This window comes from Phascolarctos cinereus, unplaced genomic scaffold (assembly GCF_003287225.1).
Source record: "Phascolarctos cinereus isolate Bilbo 61053 unplaced genomic scaffold, phaCin_HiC Scaffold_726;HRSCAF=1367, whole genome shotgun sequence".
NCBI lineage: Eukaryota > Metazoa > Chordata > Mammalia > Diprotodontia > Phascolarctidae > Phascolarctos > Phascolarctos cinereus.
The window spans coordinates 147975149-148002659 of NW_027556098.1; the positions used below are offsets into that span (position 1 = coordinate 147975149).

A 27511-nucleotide genomic window follows, 5' to 3' on the forward strand; every position below is an offset into this window, starting at 1 on the left:
TGTGGTTTGGTTTGGTTTTAGGGCTGAGGCTGATCAGGAAACTGAGGTTTTCCTGTTGCCTTTCTGTATCTTGATATCAAACATTTTATCCCCTTCCCCATCCCATTATGTATTTACCCTCAATTATAATTTTTTTGGGGGTGAGGCAATCGGAGTTAAGTGACTTGCTCAGGGTCACACAGCTAGTCAAGTGTCTGAGGTCATATTTGAGCTCAGGTCCTCTTAATTCCAAGGTGGGAGCTCTATCCACTGCACCACTTAGCTGCCCCTACCCTCAATTCTATTAACAAAACCTCTAAAATGCATTCATAAAAGAGTTTCTGGAGAATCTACACTTTGGAGCATTACATCATTACTGTGGATCATCATTCTCTAGTTGGGCATAGAAGCTTAGAGAGAGACACATGGAGGTCCAAAGAGAGGACAAGAATCCCCCTACAACTGAAGAGTCAAGCACTTGAGCTGCAACACTCTCTTGGGTATAATAAAATGTAATTGGAAAATATTTAACAAAATAAAAATACAATAGGATATAGATAATATTAATATGTGGTTTTCTAAGTCAATGTACAGCCCACAGAAATTCTTATGTATGGTTAACAGTCCCCATTTCTACTTGAGTTTGACACCGTTGTTCCACTTCAGCCAAGATAATCATTCCCACTTGTCTGACAACACCCAAGGACCACGCTCTATCTAACCCCCAAAGAAAATTGTCCCTTCTACCTCAAAGGCTAGAGGGTTTTAAGGGGTTTAAATTGAAAATTTAAGACTATAATTGAAGATAATAAAGTCGGTAGTTTCCTCTTCTCCATACCAAACAAATAAATTCAGTAGTTTCCAGTGTTTGTCCAATCATTTTGTCTGTGCCCTTGATCAAGATTTGTTTCTTGGAGACTGATGCTGTCACTGGGGTAGGGTCTAAATCTGGGAAAAAATTAGGCATTTAGCTCACCCCACAGTCATCTAAGTAGATATTAATTCCAAATGCATCAAACCTCAGAAATTCTTGGCAGTCCTTGGTCTGGCCATACCTGTTAGCCACCAGTGCAGTTATAATGAAGAATGATAACAGGATCACAGATACAGCAGTGCAAGTGAGCTGTTAGTCTAATCCCCTCAGTCTATTTTTTCTCTCCTTTTTTGCAGAATAGGAAAGTAAGCAAACATTTTTCTCCTATGACTCAGTACAATATCCCACAATTCTCCTCTACTAGAGAGTGACACTGTGAAATCCTTTGGGTATTACAGGAGAGCTTCCAGGCTAGGGGAGAGAGAGAGATAAAGAGAACAGAGAGCAAGGTAAATGATGCTGATTCACCACACTCACTTAGTACACAGTTCTTGGATCCTGGTATAAACCAGCTACTTGGAGCTCTCGCTTTCCCATACCTCATTTCTCTTTCATCTGATGAGTCCCAAATGCTTAAGTTTGAGACACCATGTTTGACAGGTCTTCTCTCCAGCTACTCCCACCAGCCTAAGGCTAATGGTTTGGTTTTAGCAGCAGCATCGTAATTGCACAGATCTCAGAATGTCTGAACTGGAATAGACCACAGAGACCAACTAGTCTGACCCCTTCATTTACAGATGAGGAAACTGAGGCTCAGGGAGAGATGAAGTGATTTGCCCAAGGTCATAGCAAATTTGCAAGTGAACCAGGATTCCAATCCAATTCTTCTGATTCCTGCCTGGTTCAGTGCTCTTTCCACTTCATTGTCTCCACCCTAGGGAGAGAGGGGGGAGAGAAGGGAAAAAGAGGAGACAACCTTCATTCACTTACTGGAAAGGTGGGAGGTAGGAATAGACTCTCACAGAAATCCACCATTTCCTCCCCTCTCCCCCAGTTTTATATTTTTATCTCTGTTTGATAAAAAGGCTTTTGAAGGCACTATTATAGTTTTTGTTGAATGCTGTGTAAATCAAGGGGTTGAAGAAAGAATTGGAGTAGCCAAGCCACAGGAATATGCTTTTCCATATAGGGGGAATGTTGCAGGAACAGAGTGGGGTGATGAGCTCTGTGAGGAAGAAGGGGATCCAACAGAGGACGAACACACCGATTAAAATTCCCACCATCAGGGCTGCCCTCTTCTCTTTCTGCTCCCTCCATGTTTCACCATGTGTTTGAGAGGCAAGTGTGGCATGACGGGCTGTGAACACCATCTGGGCCTCTTGGGGAGCTTCCTTTGCCTTGGAAAAAAACAAACAGATTTTTAGAAACCTGACAACACTGGATGACTAAGTAATCATGGTGTTTTACCCTTGCCCAGCCTCAAAGTCCTGCTGTGGAAGTAAACAGCCTACAATCCTAACCTGTGCTTTAGAACTCAATATCTCATAATATTTATTTAGCACCACCTACAACAGGGAGAAAAATAGCTGACTATGATACCCAAAATGTCAGGAGAAATAAGAGAAATGATCCCTGAGCTGGGAATCCCCACAGCTGGATTGTAGCCTTTGAAATGTGAGTAAACATGAGGAAAGCACTCAGATGTTTTAAGTAATTACAAGCATACCCACAGGAAGAGTGCTCTGATTTTGGACGGCTATGAAGATCCTTCTAACCTGTCATTGACAGGAGATGCATGTTGAGTTAGTTCTCCATTAGCAGGGTTGGATTTTCATCAAGACATTCATATGATTTCCCCCAAACGTAAAGTCATACTACCCAGGACACACATCTTTCCAAGTTGCTAAACTCCTTCCCTGGTTTGTAAAGAAGTGTCACAGGAAACACTAATCCAGCTTCATTTTACACTTACTACAAAGGAATACAGTTTTCATGAGCCATGTATTCCTTTTCCCATACAAATCTAATCACCATGGTTTCCACTGGACATAAAAGAAATGCCAAAAACGCCGTCAGCTACAGAACACCCTCAAATTGACCTGTGTGTGGGAAGGAAGTGAGCACCCACACACATACTTTGTGGGCCATGTGCCTGATTGGAAAAGCAAACAGGAGGCTAAATGTCAGCAGAGATGAAAGGATCCATCTTCATATAGTTGGAAATGAAGACAATGTAAAAACAAAAGTTATAACTGGTTTTTAAAGGAAAAGGAAGAGCGTCAAGATAGATATACCCACATACACTTATGTATAAGCAAGAGCCAGGCATGTGAAAAGGAGAAGATAGTCAAAGTTGTACAAAATTTGACAATTGATTCTTTTTCTTGCTTCCAAAAGGCATTGGTATTGGTATCCCCAGTACCTCAGAGACTGCCTGGCAAATAGTTGTTATTGTTGTTGTTGTTTGGCCTTTGTTCTTGAAGAGGACCATGATATCAGGGAGGTTATGCCATGTTGGGAAAGTGAATTGGATTTAAGTGAGGGAGCAAAGTCACCAGTCTCACTTTCTCCTCCAGAGCCATCTGGGTCAAGTGGCACAATATAGAGCAGGAGGACTGGAGATGGCCCTGGATGCAATGGGAGACCTTGGCCTTTTTAGGCTAAGGTCATTAACAGGTCTCAGTACAGCGATTAAGGCTAGGTAAGAAATAAGGCTGAGAATGGCAAATAGTAGGTAATTAATAAATGCATGTCCATTGATCTATGGCTCTGACACTTACTATCTATATGGCATACAAATAAGTCACTTTATCTCTCTGCCTCAGTTTCCTCACCTATAAAATGAGGAGTCAGACTAGGTGATCTCTAAGCCCCCTTTCAGATCTATCTATCTATCATCTATCTATCTATAAAATCCTTACCTTTGTCTTTATCTAAAGTTTGTATCTCTTCCAGTAATCAATCCTGCAAATGGCAGCCACTTACTAAATGTTTGCTAAATTTAATTTAATGAGATTGAATGGATCAAAGTTACAGAAAGGAAAAGCTTCGAAAAAATTGTAGCTGTCTAAAGATAGAATGAGAGATGCTGAGTGTTCTGTTAGAGGATCATGCATCTAGAACTAAAAGGGACCTTAGAAGGTCTGTTTAGTCTAACCCCTCATTTTACAGATGAGGAAACTGAGAACAGAGAAATGAAATGACTTGCTCAAGATCACATAGGTGGTGTCAGAGGTAAGATTTGAATCTAGGTCCTCTGGCACTAGATCTAGTCCTCTTTCCTTTGCATTATGCTGTTTTTGTAAATTGCAGTGTTCATGCACAGGCCCTTTAGTTACTTGCTTGGGATGTTGCATCTGCTGCTCTATCTGGTTTCAACTCCATGGAAAAAGATGCCCCCCATGCTGGGTACACTTTAATGTCCCCGCCACTACTTTCCTGCCTCTTTTTTTGTGTTATCTTCCCCCATTAGACTGTAAACTCCTTGAAGGCGAAGACTGTCTTTTCTTTTCTTACTTGTATCCTAGTGCTTAGCCCAGTGCCTGGCACATAATAGGTGCTTACTAAAGATTTGAGTTGAATTGTGGAGGGGATTTCTATTCAGACATGCATTAGACTAGATCACCTTGGAGATCCCTTCCGATTCAGAAGCTATGATCCTAACAGTAAATGAAAGGAAGAAAATATATTACCAGCCCTCCCTTCCACAACCCTGAAATCCCACAACATTTTTCTATTGTTTTTAAATGTATTTATTTTTAATATTCTTTTGAAATAAATTTGGGTTTCAAATTCTCTATTCCTCTAGTACCTCCCTCATCCATTGAGAAGGCAAGCAATATGATACCCCTTATACATGTGAAGTCATGCAAAACAATCATTTTATCTATGTTGCAACAAAAATGAAGAAAAAATAAAGTGAAAAAAGTATGCTTTGATCTGCACGTTATAGTTCACCCCACAACATTTTCCAATCATGTATCATCATTATAAAAATTTTAGATCTGGAAGCATCAATTCCACAAGCATTTATTAATCATGTACTATATGCCAAGAACTCTTCTGGGTATTGTAAAGGCAAAAACAGAAGACCCCTGACCTCAGGGTACTTACATTTTACTAAAGGGAAACAACATCTCTTTTAATTCTTTCATTTTATAGATGAGAAAACAGAGGCTCAGAGAGGGTAACTTACTTAAGAAAGGTACAAAGCCCTAACACCTCCTCCACCCCAGATGCACGCATGCGCACACACACACACACACACACACACACAATACATACACCTCAAGGGTTTCTAATGTATTCAAGGCATTCTGAAGACATAACTGAAAAATTACCAGAATATGAGTGGAACAGGAAAGTGACTTTCCCATTGTTTGTTGGTCCTTTCAATAATGCAAAGGTTGTTCAAAAAGTTCATTTACAAGGTCAATTTCTAGCACATTACACATAATACAATTTTGCTGCTAATCAACTCTTTTGTTAGGCATATATGGCCAGACTGACATGGAAAGATAACTCACTGTGACCTAATGTCCCTTAAATTTTAAAGAGGGGGTGACTTTATTAGATGTGTGACCTCCAGACAAAATATATGCCAAGATTCAAGTGAAAAAAAAAATGTTTGCACTGCAGAAATTCATCACCAACTGGAAGTTTCCAGAGAGAATGTTTTCTGTTAATCAATTATACTAAAGCAGTCAAAGGCAGAGATACATAGTGGTGCTTGGGGAAGAAGCAGCGTGACAAATGAAAATTAAGGATCATACATTGGCACTGGAATCTGTTGGGAGATGATGTAAAGTAGGAATTTCTAGAGGACCATAAGAGAATAGACATATTGTCTGCATACACTGCAAGAGAATGGGTTGCCAGAATGTCACACATCTAACCCCAAAGTCTATTATAAGTTGTTTAAACATTTGTAATTGCTGCCCTTGTTATAAAACTGGTTTCTCAAAAACTCCTACCAAACAACCTACACGTGTCCAAATCACTGGTCCTTCCACGATAAGCTTGAGATGTGCTTTTACTGAATGTGGGCACTGAAGGCAAGTTTGCCATCACACACCAGAAATCTTGGAGTCCTATTTGGTCTGAGTCCTATTCCTCAACTTACCTTGTGCTACCTTTGTTGCTGCTCTGTGGAAGGTGGGGCATTGTTGAGTTGGCCAAGTGTGACCACGAAGGCAGAATGCCAAACTTCAAGCATGGTTCATAGGATCATAGATTTAGGGCTAGAAAGGACCTCAGAGGACCTCTCATTTTCCAGATGAGGAAACTGAAGACCAGGGAAAAGTAAGAGACTTGCTCAGGTTCTCACAGGTAGTGTCAGAGATAGGATTTGAACCCAGACCCTCTGATTCCAAAGCCAGTGGACACCCTCCCTGCTGAGATATCACTCATTCCTTGCCCCATCTACCCCAATCCTACAAGAGCATCCTCTCATTTGAGGAAATTTGAGCTTTGCTGTGTGGCAAAATTTTCATTCTATCAATTTCCTTCATCTCTTCTGAGGCTTTAATTCCATACCATACTCCACTGGTATCTATGTAATTTCAGAAGTATTTGGGGAAGTCCCCAGCATTCTAGGTAAACATTCATGTGAAAGGACATGAACAATAATCATACAAAATTAAAATTAAAAGGATGGGTACATTATAATCTAGCCCTCCAGAGCTGCTAAGATGGAAGTAAATATATTTCTCTGGATACTCTTTGTGCTACAGACCTGGATAGATTAGCTCAGTGGGTTATGACATTTTAATGTTGCCCTTTCATAGATGAGATCATTTTATAGCTTCATCACATTCCCTAGCAAAAGACTCTATATCAAAACCTAGACAAATGTCTTGCTAATGTAGGCCTATGATCAAAAGGAATGAGGGAGACAAAAAAAGTATGGATTCAATCAACAAGTGCCTACTATGAGCCAGGCACATAGAATGTTGAGTGCTGGAGATACAAATTTAAAGAATGGAACAATCTCCACTAGAGAGGTGCTTACATTCTAAGAATCCATTCAGGCAATTCCCACTACAAAAAAATATTCAAAAGCATAGATTCAGGGCTCGAAGAGACCTCCATGGCCACCCAGTCCAACCCACTATTTTTACAGATAAGGAAATGGAGGCCCAGAGAAGTTTTTACAAACAGGACTTGTACAAAATCCCATAGGTAGGGAGTGGCAAAGTCAGGATTCAAACATATGTCTTCTGAGTCCAAATCCCTTTCCGTTGGACCATGCCCTAGTTGAGGTTGCCATCTTTACAGAGAAAGGTACAGAACTCTCCTGTTTCTAGTTCAAAGGTCTTGCCAACATTATTATCATCATTTAAGAGTTGCTTTTAAGGGCAGCAGTAGGAACCCTACAGTCAGAGGAGCATTTTTTGGGGTGTGTGGCCCATAAAGGAGAGCTAGACATACATATATATACACGTACATATATATATGTGTGTGCGTATACACATATATTTCTATATATGTGGTTTTTTTTTAAACCACAACTGCACATACCAAAGTAATCACTATCCAAAGTGTCATCTTCCAATAAGAATGATGATGGTATAATATTGCCTTATATTCTATAGTGCTTTATCAAGGTTCTTTTGTGTGCATTTTTTTCACCTGATCTTTGAAAAATCCTGTTGATTCATAGGCAAAAGGGGCATTATCATCTCTATTTGACAGGTGAGGGAGGAAGGGAAGGAATAAGCATTTATTAAGCACCTGCTTTGTGTCAGCCACTGTATTAAATGCTTTACAAATATTATCTCATTTGTCCTTACAATAACCCTGGGAGGTAGGTGCTATTATGCTCATTTTACAATTGAGGAAACTGAGGCAGAGGTTAAATGACTTGCCTAGTTGTCACACAGCTAGTAAGTGTCTGAGATCATATCTGAACTCAAGTCTTCCTGACTCCCCTGTGCCACCTAGATGCATAGATGATGAAGGGGAGAAGGGAAATGATTTACCTAAAATCAAACAGCTGGTTAATAATCAAGCTGGGATCAGACTCTAGTTCTCTTCCCTCTTAATCCAGTGTTCTTTCAACAGGCAAGCCACATTCCTTCCCAATATACACAATCCAGTTTTACATTTTTTCCAGGGTCATTCAAAACAATCTGAAAATACTGTGAAGGGCAGGGAGAGCTTATAAGAAAAGAATAATTGTGTTTCCTGATAGATGAAATCCATCTGCCAGAGGAAGAAAGAAAGAGAAAAAAAAGTACAAGATCCTATCAACAGAACAAATAGGATTCTCATCATCATCATCTGGGCTAAGGTAAAAACAACAAATGTGCTCGTTTAGGGGAGACAAACCCCTGAAAAATGAACATTCTGCTGGCATGTAATTTGTCTTGTCCTTTGTCAGCCTTGAGCCTCCTTCCTAAAATAAGTTGTTTTGGAGTGTGAAAATATGCTGGCAAAAAGCTTCAGAGATACTCATCTCCTTTTCATGATTAACAGATACTACCAATCATCCAAAGGCCAAATGAAATTTAAGAGGCGGAATAGCTAATCTTCAAAGCACATAGCCAAATGAATATTTAGCAAATCTCTTGGGAGAGGAAGGAAAATACTCACCCACTCATCCCATGCCACCTTCACCACTTGATAGCAAATAGAAAAATTTTCATCCTTTCCCTAGAACTCCTTGCTGAGCTATCTCTACTTGTTAATATAAATTCTCTTTGGTTTTCCTAGTTATGGGGTAAAGAAAGTCCTTAGGCAAAAGAATTCTTGAGGGATGAGGGTGCAGAAGGAAGCCAGAGAAGTAAAAAAGGCATTTTTAAAAAACCAAACTTTTTTTTTAAACCCGAGTCAGAGAAAAACTCTCCCTCTCTCTTAAAAGAAAACAAAAATCCCACATTTTACGATCTTCACCTGTGGCAGAAGCAATTTTGCTACAATCAAAACCTCTGGTAGAAGAGGTGATAAGTGGTACAGACACTGAGTAGGCTAATTTTTATCTAGCCCACTATACCTGATGAACATGTGACAAGTGGAATTTGCCCAAAGACAGCCCTTGGGATAATGGACACAAACATTAGAAGAAAATTCTGACTTAAGTTGGTTGAAAAATAAGAAACCAATGTGTTCCTAAGGTAGTACATGTTCTGGAGCTATTCTCTCAACTCACTTACATTATCAGACTAAGTCTCCAGAGTATGTCTTTTATCTGTTCCCCTTTAGGTTTTAAAGTGCAACTCAGATGGTTTGGGAGGTTATTTTTTCTATAGCACATAAGCCCCCACCAGTATACTTCCCTCTCAGATTATAGGTTGATATTAATTAGCCAGATTTCATTAGCTTTCAGCAAGGGTACTACTAAGGTAGTAATGAAGAATATTCCCAACCCCCAAGTCTCTCATACACTCTTACATATATATATACATATATATATATATATATATATATATATATACACACACACATATACATCTATAGATATAGATATAGATATGTATATGTTTGGAAACCTCATGGCTGCCAATTTTGGGATATCATGATGTCTTATGAAAACCCAAGTGCTTCCCTACTTTCATTCCTGGTTTCTTCTTCTAATAACGATAATAATAGCTTTACACAGCACTTTAAACAAAGTGCTTTACAAATATTTCATTTTATCTTCACAACAATCTTGTGAAGTAGGTACTATTATTGTCATCTCATTTTGAAGATGAGGAAACTGAGGCAGACAAGGGTTAGTGAATTGCCCAGGGTCACACAGTAAGTGTTTGAAGGCAGATTTGAACTCAGAACTTTCTGACCAGGTGGTCCAATGTATTGCCTAACTGCCTAATTATAAACAAGTAATCTTACTATACCTGCTCCACCCCCTACAAACACATACTACCTATCCTATTCCCTTTGGAAAAGCGATACCCTTCCAAAGCTATATTCCAGAGTTATGGGTCTCATAGCATCAGTCTCAATGATTGCTATGATGTGAAATTTCTCTCCTTGCATTAGGATCTTTAATTTCCTTTGCTTGTAACCCATACACTTTGTGTACAGAAATCTGAGGCCCTAAGTTTTGATGGCTGCTTTCTTGGAATTAACTTCTGGGCTTTCCTACAGACTGTTACTAAAAAGATTTGAGGCTTATTTCATTATAATGGACTTCCATTGCATTGGGAACTATTTATCTAGATAAGTGACCTTTCCAGTTGTCGTCCAGACATTTTGTGTTGTGCTGTCAAAGGGTAGAACTTGAAAAAACACGTTCTCCTTTCTCTCTACTGTGTCTCAGCCATGTGGTCCAAGTTACTAAGCTACAAATCTCTTGGGTTTTTTCCTGAAGCATTTAAAAGAATCTTCAGAATTGTAAAGAACACATCAAAGTGAAAACAAGCTGTCAGCATCATTTTTGAAAGCTGAAGCATGATTTTATACTCAGCTTCTCTTAATAGCTCAAATACTGCAGGATCAGATAGCAAATGAAACAACTTACAGAACATTTCTTGTTTAAAAAAAAATGCAAGTGCTACTGGGTTTGCATCTGGTAGGAAAAGAATAATTCTTTCCATTGGTCTAATTATATAAATAATGAGACAGTCACTTTATAAAGCTCTCCTTCCACATGAAAAGACTCCATAAACCACAACACATAATTGTTTTAATTCTATTTGGAGCAATTTAGTTGGTGTAGAGAGGCTAAAAATCAACTATGTTAAGGTTAAGAATGGAAAAAGTCTCAGAAAATTAAACCAATTAGGGCCTGGTCTGGATTTCTATTGTCACCTGGAATAATTCATTTGACCTGAAGTCTTTTTAGGGTTCATGAGGTCATTAGTGATTATTAATGTATGCTAACACTTTGCATTCTTTTAAAAAATTAATAGTATTTTATTTTCCTCCAGTTACATGTAAAAACAATTTTTGACATTCATTTTTAAAAGTTTTGAGTTTCAAATACTCTCCCTCCCTCCCCACTCCTCCTTATTGAGAAGGCAAGCAATTTGATATAGGTTATACATGTGTGGTCATGTAAAACATTCCCACATTAGTCATATTGTGAAAGAAAACATAGACCAAAAGAAAAAAAAAACCTCAACAAAAATAAAGAAAGTAAAAATGGTATGCTTCAATCTGTATTCAGACACCATCAGTTCTTTCTCTGGGGATGGATAGCATTTTTTATCATAAGTCCTTCAGAATTGTCTTGGATCTCTGTATTGGTTAGAACAGCTAAGTCATTCACAGCTGATCATTTTATATTACTGCTGTTATTTCATACACAGTACATTTCACTTTGCATTAGCTCGTGTAAGTCTTTCCAGGTTTTTCTGAGAGCATCCTGCTTATCATTTCTATAACACAATAGTGTTTCATTACCATCACACAGCACAATTTGTTCAGCCATTCCCCAATTGATGGTTATCCCCTCAATTTCTAATTCTTTCACCCCAGAAAAGAGCTGCTATAAATATTTTTGTACATATAGGTCCTTCTCCTTCTTGTTTTTTTATCTCTCTTGGGATATAGACCTAGTAGTGGAATTACTAGGTCAAAGGGTATATACATGGTTTTTTTTATAGCCCTTTGGGCACAGTTCCAAATTGCTCTCCAGAATGGTTGAATCAGTTCACAACTCCGTCAACAATATATTAATTTCTCATTTTTCCCACATCCCCTCCAAGATTTGTCATTTTCCTTTTCGGTCCTATTAGCCAATCTAATAGGTATAAGGTAGTACCTAAGAATTGTTTTAATTTGTATTTCTACAATCAACAGTGAGTTAAAGCATTTTTTTCATATGGCTATAGATAGCTTTGATTACTTCATCTGAAAACTGTTCATATCTTTTGATCATTTATCAATTGGGGGATGGCTCTTATTTTTATAAATTTGACTCAGTTCTCTATATGTTTAAGAAATAATTCCTTTATCAGAGAAACTTGCTTCAAAATTTTTTTCACAGTTACTATTGCTAACTGTATTTCCATCCATCCTATTCCCCCACCCCCATTTATTCTATTCTCTCTCTCCTTTCACCCCATTCCTCCTCAAAACTGTTGTGCTTCTGACTACTCACTTCCCCAATCTGCCCTCCTTTCTATCACCACAGTGTCCCTCTCTCTTATCCCCTTCCTCTCCTACTTTCCTATAGGGTAAGATAGATTTCTATACCCAATTGAGTATGTATGTTATTACCTCTTTGGGCCAATTCTGATGAGAGTAAGGTTCAATCACTGCCCCTCAAATGCCCCCTCTTCCCCTCCACTGTAAAAGCTTTTTCTTGCCTCTTTCATGTGAGATAATTTATTCCATTCTACCTCTTTCCCTTTCTCCCAGTACATTCCTCTCTCACCCCTTAATTTTATTTTTTTTAGGTATCATCCCTTCATATTCGACTCACCTGTGTCTTCTGTCTATATATACTCCTTCTAACTGCCCTAATAATGAGAAAGTTCTTATGTTGCAACTACCATCTTCCCATGTAGGAATGTAAACAGTTTAACCTTATTAAGTCTCTTATGATTTCCCTTTCCTGTTTACCTTTTTATGCTTCACTTGAGACTTATATTTGAAAGTAAAATTTTCTGTTTTGCTCTGGTGTTTTCATCAGGAATGCTTGAAAGTGCTCTATTTCATTGAATATCTATTTTTTTCCCCCTGAGGATTGATTATACTCAGTGTTGCTGGGTAGGTGAATATTGGTTTTAATCCTAGCTCCTTTGCCCTCCAGAATATTATATTCTAAGCCCTCCAATCGTTTGATATACGAGCTGCTAAATCTTGTGTTATCCTGACTGTGGCTCCATGATTCGTGAATTATTTCTTTCTGGATGCTTGCAATATTTTCTCCTTGACTGGGAGCTCTGGAATCTGGCTATAATATTCCTGGGACTTTTCATTTTGGGATCTCTTCTAGGAGGTGATTGGTGGATTCTTTCAATTTCTATTTTACTCTCTGCTTCTAGAATATCAGGGCAGTTTTCCTTGATAATTTCTTGAAAGATGATGTCTAGGCTCTTTTTTTTTTTTATCATGGCTTTCAGGTAATCCAATAATTTTTAAATGATCTCTCTTTGATCTATTTTCCAGGTCAGTTGTTTTTTCCAGTGAGGTAGTTTACATTGTCTTTTATTTTTTTCATTCTTTTGATTTTGTTTTATTGTTTCTTGATTTTTTATAAAGTCATGGGCTTCCATTTGCTCAAGTCTAATTTTTAAGGAATTATTTTCTTCAGTGAGTTTTTGTACTTCCTTTTCCACTAGGCCAATTCTACTTTTTTAAGGAATTCTTCTCCTCATTGGCTTTTTGTATCTCTTTTGCCATTTGAGTAAGTCTATTTTTAAGTTGTTATTTTCTTCAGTATTCTTTTGTTTGTCTTCTTTACCAAGCTATTGATTTGTTTTTCATTATTTTCTTGCATTACTCTCATTTCTCTTCCCAATTTTTCCGCTTCCTCTCTAACATGATTTTCAAAAGCCTCTTTGAGCTCTTCCAAGGCCTGAGACCAATTCATATTTTTCTTGGAAGTTTTGGATGTTGGAACTTTGACTTTGTTACCTTCTTCTGACTGTGTGTTTTGAGCTTTCTTGTCCCCATAGTAACTTTCTGTGGTCAGATTTTTTTCTGTTGTTTGTTTATTTTTCCAGTTTATTTCTTGACTTTTAACTCTTCGTTAAAGTAGGGCTCTGCTTCCAGGGTGGAGGCTGCACTAAGCTTCAGGGGTTTTGTGCAGCTGTTTTCAGAGATACTTCTAGGGACTTGTAAGTTTTCAATTCTTCCAGGGTGGTATGACCTAAGGAGAGATGTTCCTACTCTCCTGGCCTGTGCTGTGGTCTGTGAGTACGCTTTTCTGCCCTGGAACTGTGAGGAGGGTTCCCACACTGCTGTAGCTGCAAGCTCTGGTGTGCTAGTGCTCCTTTTCACCCTGGGACTCTCAGAACTGTGACCTGGATCCAAGTATGAGCAAAGCAACAGAGTTCTGCCTCAGTGCTAGCAGAGAGAACTCTGTAATCTTCCTCTGACCAGTTGTTTGACTCCCTTACCATCTGTGAGCTGAGAGTTCTAGAAGCAGCCTCTGCCACTATCGATTCAGTGGCTCCCAAGACCTGCTTCTGGTTTCCTGGGGCTGGGTCTGTGCTGGAGCACTGAACTGTGCTCCACTTTCACCTAGGTGTGATAGACCTTTTCTGTTGAACTTCTCAGTTGTCTTTGGCTTGAAAATTATTTCACCCTCTCCTTTTTTGGGTTCTGCTGCTCCAGGAACTGTTTTATGGCATTATTTAAAGATGTTCAGAGAGGTTTGGGGAAAAGCTCAAGTGAGTAGCTGCCTTTTCTCTACCATCTTGGCTGCACCCCAAGCCTACATTTTTCAACACTGCATTTTTCCACTGAGAATAGTCCTTTGAAGCTTTCTGGACATGACTTGAGAAGTATCTACACACTATAATTTGAAGTATGTTGTTTTTAGTTCTCACCTAACTCAAACTAATTCCCTAGGTATTACAATATACCTAGGGAATATACTATATTCCCTATCATACAGTACTATAGTACTATACTAATTATCTAGGTATTATAATATACCCAGAGCAAGGTCACTTATGATTCTCTATCCCATTATCCATGATTCACCCCTATGTGTTGGACCACCCCTGGTCTTTGTCTTACTTAAGCTCTCTTTTCTCTCTTTCTGCTTCTTGGTGATTTCATCAGCTCCAATGGATTTAAGAATCATCTCTATGTAGATCACTCACAGATCTTTATATTCAGCTAGTCCCTTTTCTGAGTGTATACCATCAACTGCCTATTGGACATTTCTAGCTGGATGTCCCATAGGCATCTTAAACCTAGTATGTCCAAAACAAAATTCATCATTGTTGTTGCCAAACCCTCCCCTCTTCCTAACTTCTCTCTGTTAAAGATTCTACCATACTTCAATTCACCCAGGTTCACATATTCATAATCATCCTCAACTCTTTTGTTTCTAACACAGTCCCATATCTAATCAATTGCCAAGACTCATCAATTCTAATTCCTCATCTATCCCTTCCTCTCCTCACATGGATGTCCCATCATCCCTCATCTGGAATACTTTTCTCCTCTCTTCTATTCAGCTGCCAAACTGATATTCTTAAGTCACTCCCTTGCTCAGGAAGCTTCACTGACTCCCTTTTGGCTCTCAGATAAGACACAAACTCTTGTTTCACATTTAAGGCTCCTTACAATCTGACACCCACCTATGTTTTGAGGCTGAATATACATTCCTCCACCTCCTGGGCTCATTTGTAAACGCACTATCTCCACTCAGAGAAGTGGTATCACTTCTTGGTTATTATCTCCTTATCTTTGTTAGCTCTGAATCTTTCACCAGAGGTAGAACAATTCTGGCCGAATCTCAGGGTGAGACCTATTTACTTCTTAGAACCCCTTCTCTGGGAATGTTTCCCCCTCAGGGGTCTTCCCTCAACAATATTCCCACTAAGTACAACCTGACCAGAAAATGCTATTGATTTCCACTGTTTAAAAAGACAAAGAAAACATTGGAAAAAAAAGAAAGAAAGGTAAGCAGACTTTTCCCATGTTGAGGCAACAGCTTTAGGAGAAAGAAGATACAGGATTACTGCCTTAGTGTCTGTAGACCAGCAAAGTTTCAGTAAAATGGCTTCTTTCATAATGCCACAGTAGGTCCTCTTAGAATCATAGCCCTTTTCTTTTGACAGTAGTCTCCACCTGCACTTCTACTCTCCCACCTCCTTATAGTTTTTTCCAGCTTCCCATTCTCCAGCTCCAGACATTGACTTATGCCATGAGGAGCTAGGTCCTCCCTCTTAAGTTTCCTGTTTAGATTCAGTGAACTGACTTTTAAAAGTCACCTGGCCTCACAGTCTATCCTTCTTTATCCTACCGCTTGTGCTTCATTCCTGATTCACTTGATCTGTCGCCTCATAATGGTTCACCAGTCATGGCTACATTTTTAGTTAGTTTAGTTCCTTGTTTACCTGGCCTTTAAATACTTCCCCCCACCCCCAACACACAGACCTATAAAGAGTTGTCATGGAGCCATCAGACACTAGCAGAAGAAAACAGATTCTGCCCCTCAGTTCACCAGTAGTCCACACAAGTGTAGCAAAATAAGGTACCAGCCCATTGGGTACAAGAGTTGCCCTCCATGCACATGCCCTCTTCATTTCTTTATTAGAACTGGAGTTCCATGCCACCTCTTAGGTATGGGAGACCCTGTCACATACTAAAAGTGGAACTGCTTTCCCTCCAAGGGAAATATTCCTTACTTTTGTATTTACTTATCTGCATTCACTGTGTTCCCATCCAAGAAATTGTAAGCTCCTTGAGGGCAGGAACTATTTTTGGTTTTGAATCCCCAATGCCTAGGGCATAATGCCTAAAAAATGATCTTTTTCTTCCCTTCAGTCTCTGTAATAAGAAATGAAGGAGAGGAAAGGAGACTGAGAAAAGGATAAGGTGGAGGTAGAAAGAAAGGCAGGAAGACAGAGTAGGAGATGAAGGGAAGGAACATAGAAAAGGGAAAAGGAAAGGAGAAAGAAGATACAATTAAGGGGCAAGAGAAGACAGAGTTTGAGCTATGTGTGGTACTATTATGATATATCTCCAGAAAATTAAAATGTGAAAAATTAGATCCTTCGTGGAAACAGCCCTAGTTATGAAGCCAAAGGGCCTGGCTTTCAGTCTTGACTCTACTTCTTGTACCTGTGTGGCTTTGTACAAGTCACCTCATCTCCTCCACCCTCAGTTTCCTTATTTGTAAGTGATGAGGCAGGACTAGATGATCTCTGCGGGCCCTTCCAACTCTAAAATTCTATAATTCCATGAGATTTTTTTAGGAACATAACCCCCTCCAATAAGAGGGGAGAAAGGAAGACAGATTTTGGGGAATCAGACAAGCATTGTTAAGGCCAAAGTGCTAGGCTAGGCTATTGAGAGATGTCATAAAGATAAAAAGAACAAGATTTAGTAATGAATTTATCATGCAGGATAAGAGAAAGGGAGGAAATGAGGATCAAGCCAAGGTATAAACTGTGGGAAGATGGAAAAGGGCAAAGATGATCATGAAGTTTTGTCTCAGACTAATCCTAAAGACCTCAATTAAACAAATGTTTATTATCCAACTACTCTGCGCAGAAACCTAATTACATAGTATGATACAGAAAGGAGCCCCATTGAAGTTGACATTATAAACCTAGTTCTTCCTTCTAATAAGTTATTAGCTTCTGTTTGGTCACACATATATACATATACATACATGTTTATATATACATGCCTACACATACATAACACACACATTATATATATACATATATACACGGAAGAGATGTTTTAAAGCTTAATGGAATTTTGGAATTTATGGTTCAGAGGGATGAAAATTCCCTTTCTGAGAGCATTTGGGACTGTTTCTTTCTTTGAGCAAGAAGGAGGACTTGGAGCCATGCCCAGGAATTTTGAAAAAGGACGGAGACAGACACACACACACACACACACACACACACACACACACACCATCTGTGAAGAAGGATCTTGGAGATGGTATATCCCTAGTCCCACCAATGACTTAATAAGGTGAGATGAAAAGCATTAATGGCTAAGGGGTAACACCTGACAGAAACAACTGGAATAGAGACCAGAATAATTGGTGACACCACCGAAGAAAAGGGAAAGGTGAAGGAAGGTTCAATGGGCTTCAGGAGGCATCTCAGAACCAAGAACTCTGAGTGAGGCTGTTGGTTATACTCACTTCTGACAGACTAAGGGAAGGGAAACGAAGCCTATTCTTTCCTTAAACTTCCTCTTCCTGGCCCTCTTCAGTAAGAGACACAATAATGTATATTGCTTATTTTTACCTTAAATGTTTCTTGTATCCTGATCTTGCCTCAAGGGTAGCTGGAGATACCCAAATATTTAAACCAATGCATAGTGTCAAACATTTCTTTGAATATTAGGAATATTCCTTACTGGGGACTCTGAGCTATCGTGACTATACTAATAACTTTCTCTATATAAACTGCATAAAACAGCAAAGAGGATCATGTGGACCTGAGGACCATCATATTGCCCCTAGGCTAAAAAGTCAGCTAATTGTTGTAATAGAGTATGGCTGATTAAATCTCCAGCCTCCAAGAAAGGGAGGCACTGTGGAGACAAGCAAGGTCTGAATGAAGACACCTAGCAGGGATTGTGTTCTCTCTTCCCTTCTAGAAGTGGGGGGAGATGAAAGGATTGAGCACCTTCTACAATGTTCCCCCAGAAGTGCACGTCAAAAGCAAGCCCCAGAAGAGAGGTCAATAACCAAAAACAAAAAGATATACATATACATACACATAGAGACACAGACTGGCTGTCTCTCCATAACAATACAATGAGCAAAGAAGTGAAATTTTCAATTAGTTTTAATCAAAGAAGAGTTTGGTTGCTTTGTCAAGATTACCACCACTGGCCCTACTTGAACCAGTTTGGTTATTATATAGACATAAAATAAAATGCCTATGGAAGGAATTGTCTGGATGATTTAAGCAAGACATCCAGATCCTGTAATTTGGATGAAACACAAATTTTAGACCTGTATTTTGAGGATAACTACCTTTTCTTCTTTCTTACTTCATTTTGTTGTGTTTACACAAACTTTCTTTGAAAGACATGGACTATAAGTGAAAGATTTAAGATTAAAAATTCTTTAAAATCTCCCCTACAAGCTAGCATCTAGGACTAGAAAAATCAAATGAACAACAGGGGAGAGCTCCCTAAAGAATATTCCAATGGCTCCCCAAGGACCCTGATTATTAATAATTTGTAGTGTCTGGGGGGCTCACCAAAAGACAGCTTAGAGGAAAGAGAGCCATGAAATGTAATTCCCCCTTTCTTTCCCCCCTTGCCCACTCTTACCTCCTTCTCCCTCTTAAGGTCATCTTTTTTTCCCCTCTCCCTGAAGTGGTGATAGTGAAAAGCCTTTAGATTCCTTCCCCAGAGTCTGGAGAGCAAGGAAATCAGTCTTTCTGTCCTGACCCTGTAGACCAGTTTCCCTTTTTGCCTCTGTGATGTCCTGGCTGGATGACATTCCTCCCTCATCAAGCTATTGGAGCTTCTATCTTTGCTCAGAATTCTCTGAGGATTAGAGGCAGCTGAGTATAATAGAAAGAGAGGGAAACTGATGTCAGAAGTGCTGGCTTTGAATCCCAGCTGGCCAGCTACTAATTGTTTGACTTTAAGCAAACCACTCCAACTTTCTGGGCTTCAGTTTCCTTATCTACAAAATGATTGAATAGGGCTAGATGCTTTCTAAGGTCTCTTCCAGCTCTAAATCTGTACACCTAAGGTAATTTCAGTGGTGTTTGTCTTTTTAAAAATCAAGTAAGATAGTTTTTATTGAGTCATTTTTCCCTCTAAATAATAAAAGTTGCAAGATCATGGGAAGCATTTTTGAAGTAAGTCCTTAAAACAATTATAACCCCAAAGAGTTGTCTTTTAAAGAATGATACCCTATTTTAGGAATATTTTCCAAATTGAACTCAGTGATAATTACTGCTGCTGCACCTCCTCTCCCTCTCCCAATTCCTCCATCAAAAATCAAGCTAGAATAAAGCTTTAGATGATTGGGAAAGAAATACAAGAACATATTTCCTGTCATCCCCTTTGGCTTATGTCAGAGTTGACCATAACCCCACAGAAGTGATTGATATTAGAGGCTTAAGATTTGAAAGAAAACCTCAAAGGAGGTGATAATCTCGTGCTTTCCTAGCTAGAATTGCCTATTTATTCTGAGTATTAGTGACTAGTTAAATCAGTCAAGAAATTCCAGACTCCTTTTTGGTAATACCCAAAACATGAGAAATATAGGAAGGCACCCAGGCCAACATGCCGCTGCCCTTAAAATCACAACAGCAGTCTGCCTCAGAGAGCTTTAGATCAGCAAAAGCAAAATAGCAGACCCCTTAAGAACAGCTAGCTAGCAGAGGAAGATTTGAGTCTAGAACTGTTGTTGTTTGTTCTTCATTTTCAAACAGGACCAAAGACTTCATGAGTGATCTCTTTCTTGACTTGATTGTGAATTGGAATTAAGTGAGGCAGAGTTGTACAAAGTTGTCAGCTTTTCTCTCTTCCAGAGTCATCAAAGTCCAGTGGCAAGACAAAAATCAAGATGACTGCTATGGCCCAGGATGCAATGAATGACCAAGCTCTAAGCGCTCCACAGTCCCTGTTCAAACAAATTGTTCTATCTGCCCATTCTGCAGGAAGGAAAGTCTTCACACACTTGGGGTAAACGTCCCCCTTACCTAAAATTTTGAGCCCTGTCGGTTAACTTCGATCTGATTTAACCCATCTGCTGAAACAGTTTACTGGGGTGTGCCCATTACACATGCTACAGCTTCTTGGACCTACAGGTGAGGATTGGGTGAATTAGCTGGACATCCAAGGTGGATGAACAGCCCTGAAAAGAGCTCAGTGAGCCCTCACACCAGAAGTGCTAGTTCTCCCTAATTATCCCATACAGTCTAGAACTACAAGTGATCCTTATGCTACCTGAAAATAGGGACAGGATCAGAGGATTTTCACAGCACAGTGGAAAGAGCATTGGAGTTGCAGTAGGGAGACCTGGGCTCTAGTTCCCAGCTGAGCCACCATTTAAGGTATGTGGCTTTGGTCAAGTCTCAGTCACTTTGAGCCTCAGCTTCCTCATTTGTAAAGTGAAAACAATAATATCTATCCTCCATCTCTCCCTCAGAGTAATGAGATTAAATAAGATAATGTGAAAAGTGCTATCTATTAAAACTGCAAAGTGGCACACAAACATCATAGGATCAGAGATCTAAGAATGAGAGGGATCTTTGAGGCAGATGAGGAAAATGAGGCATGGAGGCAGGACTTATCCAGTGGCCATGCTACCACTCTTATGGACAGTGAGGAGCCTGAGGCCTAGACAGGCTAAGTCAATTGCCTAAGATCACATAGATCAGTTATGTTTGTAATTGCGGATGTTTATTTGTGTTGTTGTTTGGTCAGTTAGTCACGTCTGACTCTTCATGACCCCATTTGGGATTTTCTTGACAAAGATACTGAAGTGGTTTGCCATTTACTTCTGCAGCTCATTTTACAGATGAGGAAACTGAGGCAAACAGGGTTAAGTGATTTATCCAGAGTCACACCATTAGTGTCTGAGGTTGGATTTGAACTTGGGTCCTCTTGACTCTAAGGACATCACTCTATCCACTGTGTCACCTACCTGTCCATTTTGGATAATGTTGCCTATTTGTTAAAAATTTCTGCTTCTTGTAATAGCTCAAGTGTCTATAGCCTTTGAAAGTTTATAAAACTCTGACAACATGTTTTTTCATTCGATCCTCATTGAGAACTCTGTGAGTTGGGTAAGCACATGTTGGCAGCCCATTTTACAGATGAGGAAACTGAGGCCCAGAGAAATTAAGTGACTTGCTCAAGGTCACTCAACTACAAATCCAGGTCCTCTGAACTATAACACCCTACTTCTAAGGGGTTTTTTTCACAAGACTTTGAGATATTTAGGCTCACAGAGGGTCACACAGTCTAAGTCAGGCTCAGAACTCGGGTCTTTCCATTCCAGATATGGTGCTCTATTTATTATGCTACAGTTCAGCATAAAACCCCTACAGCTACAAGTGGGGAAATGCCATATTTCCAAGTTTGTTGAGCAGGTATTTAGGCTAAGTATAAAATGTTAGAGGGATAAGTGGAGTGGGAAGAATGCAGGAGAGAAAGTAATTCAGGCATCTCTTGACATCAGTTCCATATTCCCTGAATATTTAATCTGAAAAAGTACCTAAAAAATTATCTGGTCCAAGCCCATTTTACAAATGAGAAAAATAAGGCCCAGAGAGTTCCAGTGATTTGCTGAATTTCAAATGGCTAGTTAGTTAAGAGTGGAGCTGGGGACCAGACTCCTCTTTCTTTCAGACCACATTGCTACTTCGGATTTGGTTTTGTTTTGGCCAAGGTCCAGTTCCAAAAAAACAGCTCCCAGTCTCTAAAAATCAGTTTTCTCTGTGCAGGTTCACCAACATTAATTACTCTTCTGCCTACCAGGCTGGAATCCAAAATGATTCTTCTCAGATCAGAAATAAAAATCTATACAAATCTTTAGCAAGTCTTAGCGTTTTCTTTGGGAGATGGATGGGAGCTTTGCTTCTTATACTATCTCCCTGGAAAGCTATATCTGCCCCAAGCAATACCAAGAGACTTTTTGAAGAGTATGATTAATTCTGAATACGGCACCCCTCCAAACATTTAGCAATTATACTACTGGGTTTCCCCTATGGTCCACATCCTCTGCAACTGAATAAAAAATCAGAGTATTTACATTACATTGGACCTCCCCTTCCCTGCTCCTCCATCACACCTGGCCCTTAAACTCCTAAATAAAAACTTTCAAACCAATTCTTCTCCTTTTCCTCATAACAGAGTTTTCCTCTGGCATGTTTCAGGCGTGTGTTAAGAATCATCTTCATTGACCTACATCATTTTAAACTCAGGTTGGGGCTTGTCAATAAGAAACTTTGAATCTCCCCAAGGGGACTGCTTTGAGTTACAGCCTGGAGATGAGTGTGGTTTTTAAAGGGGGAGATACTTCTTAAAGCTGAGAGGATGAGAGTACAGATGACCAGTGCACCCTGAACACCATGCCCTGGCTCTAACCTTCCAGTTTCAGGGAAGATAGGAAAGAACTGTCCCACATGAAGACAAAAGTGGCTAGCCCAGGACACTGGCATACACCTATACCTCCCCTGCCCAAAAGGGATAGATAGTTTAAAGGAAAAGAGTAGTTGAGAGGGGACTAAAGCAAAAATTAATCTAAAAAGTGAGGCCAGTTGCAGAATTTGGAGATGGCAGAAATGGAGAGAATGAAGAGAATGTGAAAAATAAAGCACCTACTCTTCTGAGATCTCAAATACCACCAGGCCTCCTGGCAAACAGCTAGAGTCATCCACTATAGAAATAGCTTAATCCTTCCTCCATCACCTCTGAATCAGCCCAGATGTGAAGGCTGGTGTTTTCTCATTTCGTACAGTGCAGTGTGCAAATCTCCTCTAGCTCCCTCTTTTTTCCACTTCCCAAAAGCCAATTGCTTTCCCATCCTACACCTTCCAAAAATCCCTGGTGACTCAAACGTCTTTTTCCTTCTCTTTACCTGAACTGTCTCAGGCAGAGGCAAGACTGCAACTCGACGTCTCCCGATACGAAATTTGGCTGCTTTGTAGATCTTCCAGTAGACGAAAAGTACTACTCCGAGGGGGACGTAGAAGGCGCCACACGTGGAGAAAACAGCGTAGGAGGGCTCCTGGCTCACCTGGCAGCGCTGGAGCTCAGCACTATACACCTCACCCCAGCCAAATAGCAAGGGAGCAAAGGCTATGAGAGCAGACAGGGCCCAGGTGAGAACGATCATGAGGTTGGAGGCGCGGCTGCGGGTGCGCAGGGTGTACTGGATGTGGCGAGTGATGGTCCAGTAGCGGTCCAGCGCAATGGCCGCCACGTTCCAGATACTGGCGGTGCAGCAGAGGACGTCGAAAGAGATCCAGACGTGGCACAGGGCGCGCCCCAGCCGCCATCGCTTCCCGGTCGATACCTCGCTCACCAGGCTAAGGGGCATGACCAGCGCCGCCACAAGGACGTCGGATACAGCAGTCGAAGCCACCAGATTGTGGGGTACACGGTGGAAGGCGCGCACCCTTAGGATGGTGGCCAGGACCAGCAGGTTCCAGAGGAAAGTGGCCACAATGAGGAGTACTAACAGCGTCAAGATTAACACAGTGAAAATGGAGAAGGGGGACTCCTTGCTGTGCAAGGTGCCCGCACTCTCCCCTACGTCGCCCTGATCCCCAGCAGCTTCGAGGGTGCTGGGGCTACTATTGTAATCCTCAGGCCCCGACGTGAAGGTGAGGGTTGGAGGGGTGGATACATTGCTGCTCTCCATCGTGCGCTCCTCGCCTTCCTTTGCCTCCCAGACTCTGGGCACCCAAACTCAAGCTTTCAATTGCATAGGCACGAAGCCGGCAGGGAGAGTAGGATGGTGGGAATGGGCAAGAGGAGCATGCGGGGGAAGAAAACAAGAAAGGTAGAAACCGCCCAACCTACTGAGCTGGAGCAGCGCTACTGAGATTGCTCGCCCCCACTGGGCTGGAGAATGGAGCTGTTCGCTCGTGGCTAAACTCGACCCCGGAGATGGTGGCGGGGGAGGAGGCAGTCAGGGAGAACGGCAGATTCGGACTTCCTCCACAAATGCTTCTCGGCCCTCCCTCCAAACCTTCCCTTCATCCCGAAGATGGTCGGGCAGCAGGAGAGATGGGAGGCTGCTGGAGCGCAGCGAGGTCTGTTCTCTGGTTGAAGCAGCTGGAACAGCAGCGAGCGTGGTAGGGCGCCTTCCCTCTTTGCCTAGGGGTTAGGGCGGCGGAGAGAGGGGAAATGTGGCTCACCAACCAATGGGAGTCCAGCACACTCCCCTTCCTCAGCTTGTTTCCAAGCGTTAGTCCCTCTCCTGTGGTATTATCAAGTCTGCTGTTGGTTGTCCTTTTTGGAGAAGGATGTGCTACTATAGGCTAATTCTGAATCCTCCACATTTGCAGATCCTGTAAATGAGTCGTGACTTTTGGCTGTGTTTTTGGAAGTTGGTGGAACAGGTACTTTTTATTTATTTGTTTGTTGCCCCATCGCAGTTCTCTCTTGGAGACCCAGCTGAAGCTTCTCGGCCCAGCATGGAGTGGGAGAATGAAGGGTTCCGGTGCATTTTGGATTTGAAATGAAAAACTCAAGAGTACTCCCTCATTCCCTCACCCTAAGCACCCTTGCGCTATGAGACTAAAAATTAGATTGAATAAATTGGACCTGCCTGATAAGGCCTTGAGAAATCTGATAATTCACACCCTCCCTCCCCCCAGGCGCGCACACTCTTACCTGAAAGCCGAAGCACATTCGTTCGGCTCTTCCCAGGCCCCGTGAAGACAGTATCCTGCCCTTCTGAGATTACCTTTGTTTTTGCAATGTATACATCTTGTGTGTACATAGATATTTGCATGTCTTCTCTCCTATTAGAATGTGAGTTTCTTAAATGTGAGGACTGAGGTTTTTTTGGTTCATTTTTGCCCTTTTTTAAAATTCTCAAGCACATTGAAAGTGTTCAGTTAATAAATAATTGTGACTTGACTGCTGAATGAAATTAACCTTACCTGTTCCCCATCCCCGTCCCCACCCCATTCCCAACTTCTAACATTCAGGTCTAGAAATTTCAGAGGGAGTTATAGTAGGATTAGTGCTTTAGATCCAAAAGGGACATTAGAGGACATTGAGTCCAGTCCCTCTCATTTTACGAGTGAAGAATTTGAGATCCAGAGAGTTTAAATGACTTGCGCAAAGTCTCATTGATAGGTAAGTGGCAGCAGCAGGATTCAAATCTGGCTCCTCTGATTTCAAATCCAGCACACTTTCCACAGATCCACGCTGCAAATGCAGTGTTCTTTGATATCTCATCCAGCTAGGTCATTTTTAAAATGTGAAAACAGATACTGGAAGTTCAAGACTTACCCAAGGTCACACAAATAGTATCCAAGCTGGTACTAGAACTAGTTGATTGGATTCCCAGTCCAGTGAAGAATTAATGTTGAATAACTCAGATGTTAAAAGCAAAGCATCTTAAAACTCAGTCATTAAGAGACAGAATTTGAACTCAGCTCTTTTGACTCCAACATGAGTGCGCTTTCCACTATGTCTCAGTTAATAACTCACAGATAATTATTTGAGATGTATAGATAGAAACTGTCCTGTCTAGGACCACATCACTAGTAAGGTAGGTTTTGAAACCAGGTCTTTCTGACTCCAAGTCAAGCATCCCATTCACTAAGACATGCTGCATGGGAAATGAAAAAAGGCAAAAATATTAAACTTGAGTGTACTATTGTTTGTTGTTTGTCTCTCACTTTCAAAGAGTTTTCAAACTATGTCATGGGGTGATGTCTTGACTTGTGAATGGGGTGGATTTAAGTGAGGTAGAGTTATGAAAAGTCATCAGCTCACTCTCTCTTCTAGAGTCATGGAAGTCCAGTGGCAAGACAAAAGTCGGGATTGCTGGTAATGGCCCACGATGTAGTGGATGACTTTGGTGTCTTTGATGTCTGACCAACCTCTTGTATATACTATTTTCTTTCTTGAAATATAGGGGAAGGGAGGAGAATAAGAATTTGTATGATATCCACTATGTACAAGGTACTGTGTTAAGTGCTTTATGAATATTATTATACTAGCCATCTTTTTGACTGGCAAATCAACAAGCATTATTCAGCCCTTACTATGTGCCAGGCATTGTGCACTGGATTGCAGTATACAAGCAAAACAAACAAACACAACCCAAACTTGTGAACATCAAATTCAATTATTTATATCACTCCAAATTTCATTTTGAATTTTGTTATAAATTTTGTAAAAAGTCCTTAGTCTTCACAGTCTCATGTTTCCTTCAAGAATAAAAGAAATGTCTTTATCATTGCCTTCCCACTGGGACTGTGGTTCTAGGGAGCAGTTTTCTCCACCATACACTGGTTGCTGGACTTACCTGTATTCTTAACTGTATCACACATGCTGCATTACTTAGATTTACCTATCTATGAGCAAAGAAAACTTTAAAATTAAAAAAAATCAACCCCACAGACCATAAACTATATAAAGCTATATATTATGCCTAAAAGTTTTGAATTTGGGTCCCAGTGGCTGTCATAGAGAAATTAATTAAAGCCCTATCTATTTTTTTATATAAGAAAAGGCCTTAGTGTACGTTGCAGCCACCTCGAGCATCTCAATAAAGAGCATCACATGCTGCAGACCGCCTAAAAATAAATAAATAAATGTGTATGTTTTTATAGCTGATTTCACACAACTATAAATAACGTATATCTCTGAGAGAGAATCTAATCCAGCCCCTGAAGACACTTGAAGGGATTTCTCTTAAGGGTCTGAGTACAATGAAGGGAGATTTATCATTCTCTTCCCTTGCAGCCCTGGGGGAAGCATTTATGGTTTTGTCCTCCTCACCCTCTACCTTCAGAATACAGAGTCCATCCTCCACTTTGAGGAGAGAATTCATGATTTTACAGGAGGAAGTTTTACTAAAAGAAGGAAGAAAAAAAAATCCATAAATGAGCATCTTTTGATTACAAAGAGGTATCTAAATAAATTGATAGAACGTTTGACTCCTCCCTGTCTCTTTCTCTTTCTCTCCATCTCTCCTTTCTCTTCTCTCTTTTCTCTCTTCTCTGTCTGTCTCTTCCCTTCATTTCCTATTAGTTTTCAGTCTCTCCCGTAACTATTAGTATCTTAGGGTAGAACCCTAGTTACCCAAATGGTATTGGTGCTGGCCATGTCCAATGCCTTCAGATGAAAGTATTTATGATTTAAAAAAAGACATGAGGTTTCTAAGTAGCGTATGAACCTTTGCCCTCATTCATGTGATAAACCATAATCAGAACTTTCAAAGTACTTTTTGACCTCTTCTCCTATGCCAGCCTTTGCATCAAAGTCAATGATATCATAGCAATGCTACCTTGGTCTGAAGGAGTTTATCAAGTTTTCTGTAGAATTTCTGTACCTCATCTTTTGTGACAGATATTGGTACATAAGCTTCAAGTACATTGGTGCTACTTACATCATGAACACTGAAACATGAGATAATCAAGTGGCTCATAAGAGGGTTTCTTAATGTCTTCA

At 40.3% G+C, this 27511-nt stretch overlaps 1 protein-coding gene across 1 annotated transcript; it reads right to left on the reverse strand.

Annotated features, from left to right (window-relative positions):
* Nucleotides 1-349: 349 nt before the first annotated feature.
* LOC110198560 (5-hydroxytryptamine receptor 5B-like) lies at nucleotides 350-26417 on the reverse strand. The gene is made up of 2 exons (XM_020972916.2): nucleotides 22950-26417; nucleotides 350-2190 (listed from the first exon to the last, which is right to left on the reverse strand). Exons 1-2 carry the CDS (start codon nucleotides 23733-23735, stop codon nucleotides 1858-1860), a joined length of 1119 nt encoding a protein of 372 aa, XP_020828575.1. The 5' UTR covers nucleotides 23736-26417; the 3' UTR covers nucleotides 350-1857.
* Between the last annotated feature and the right edge of the window lie 1094 nt (nucleotides 26418-27511).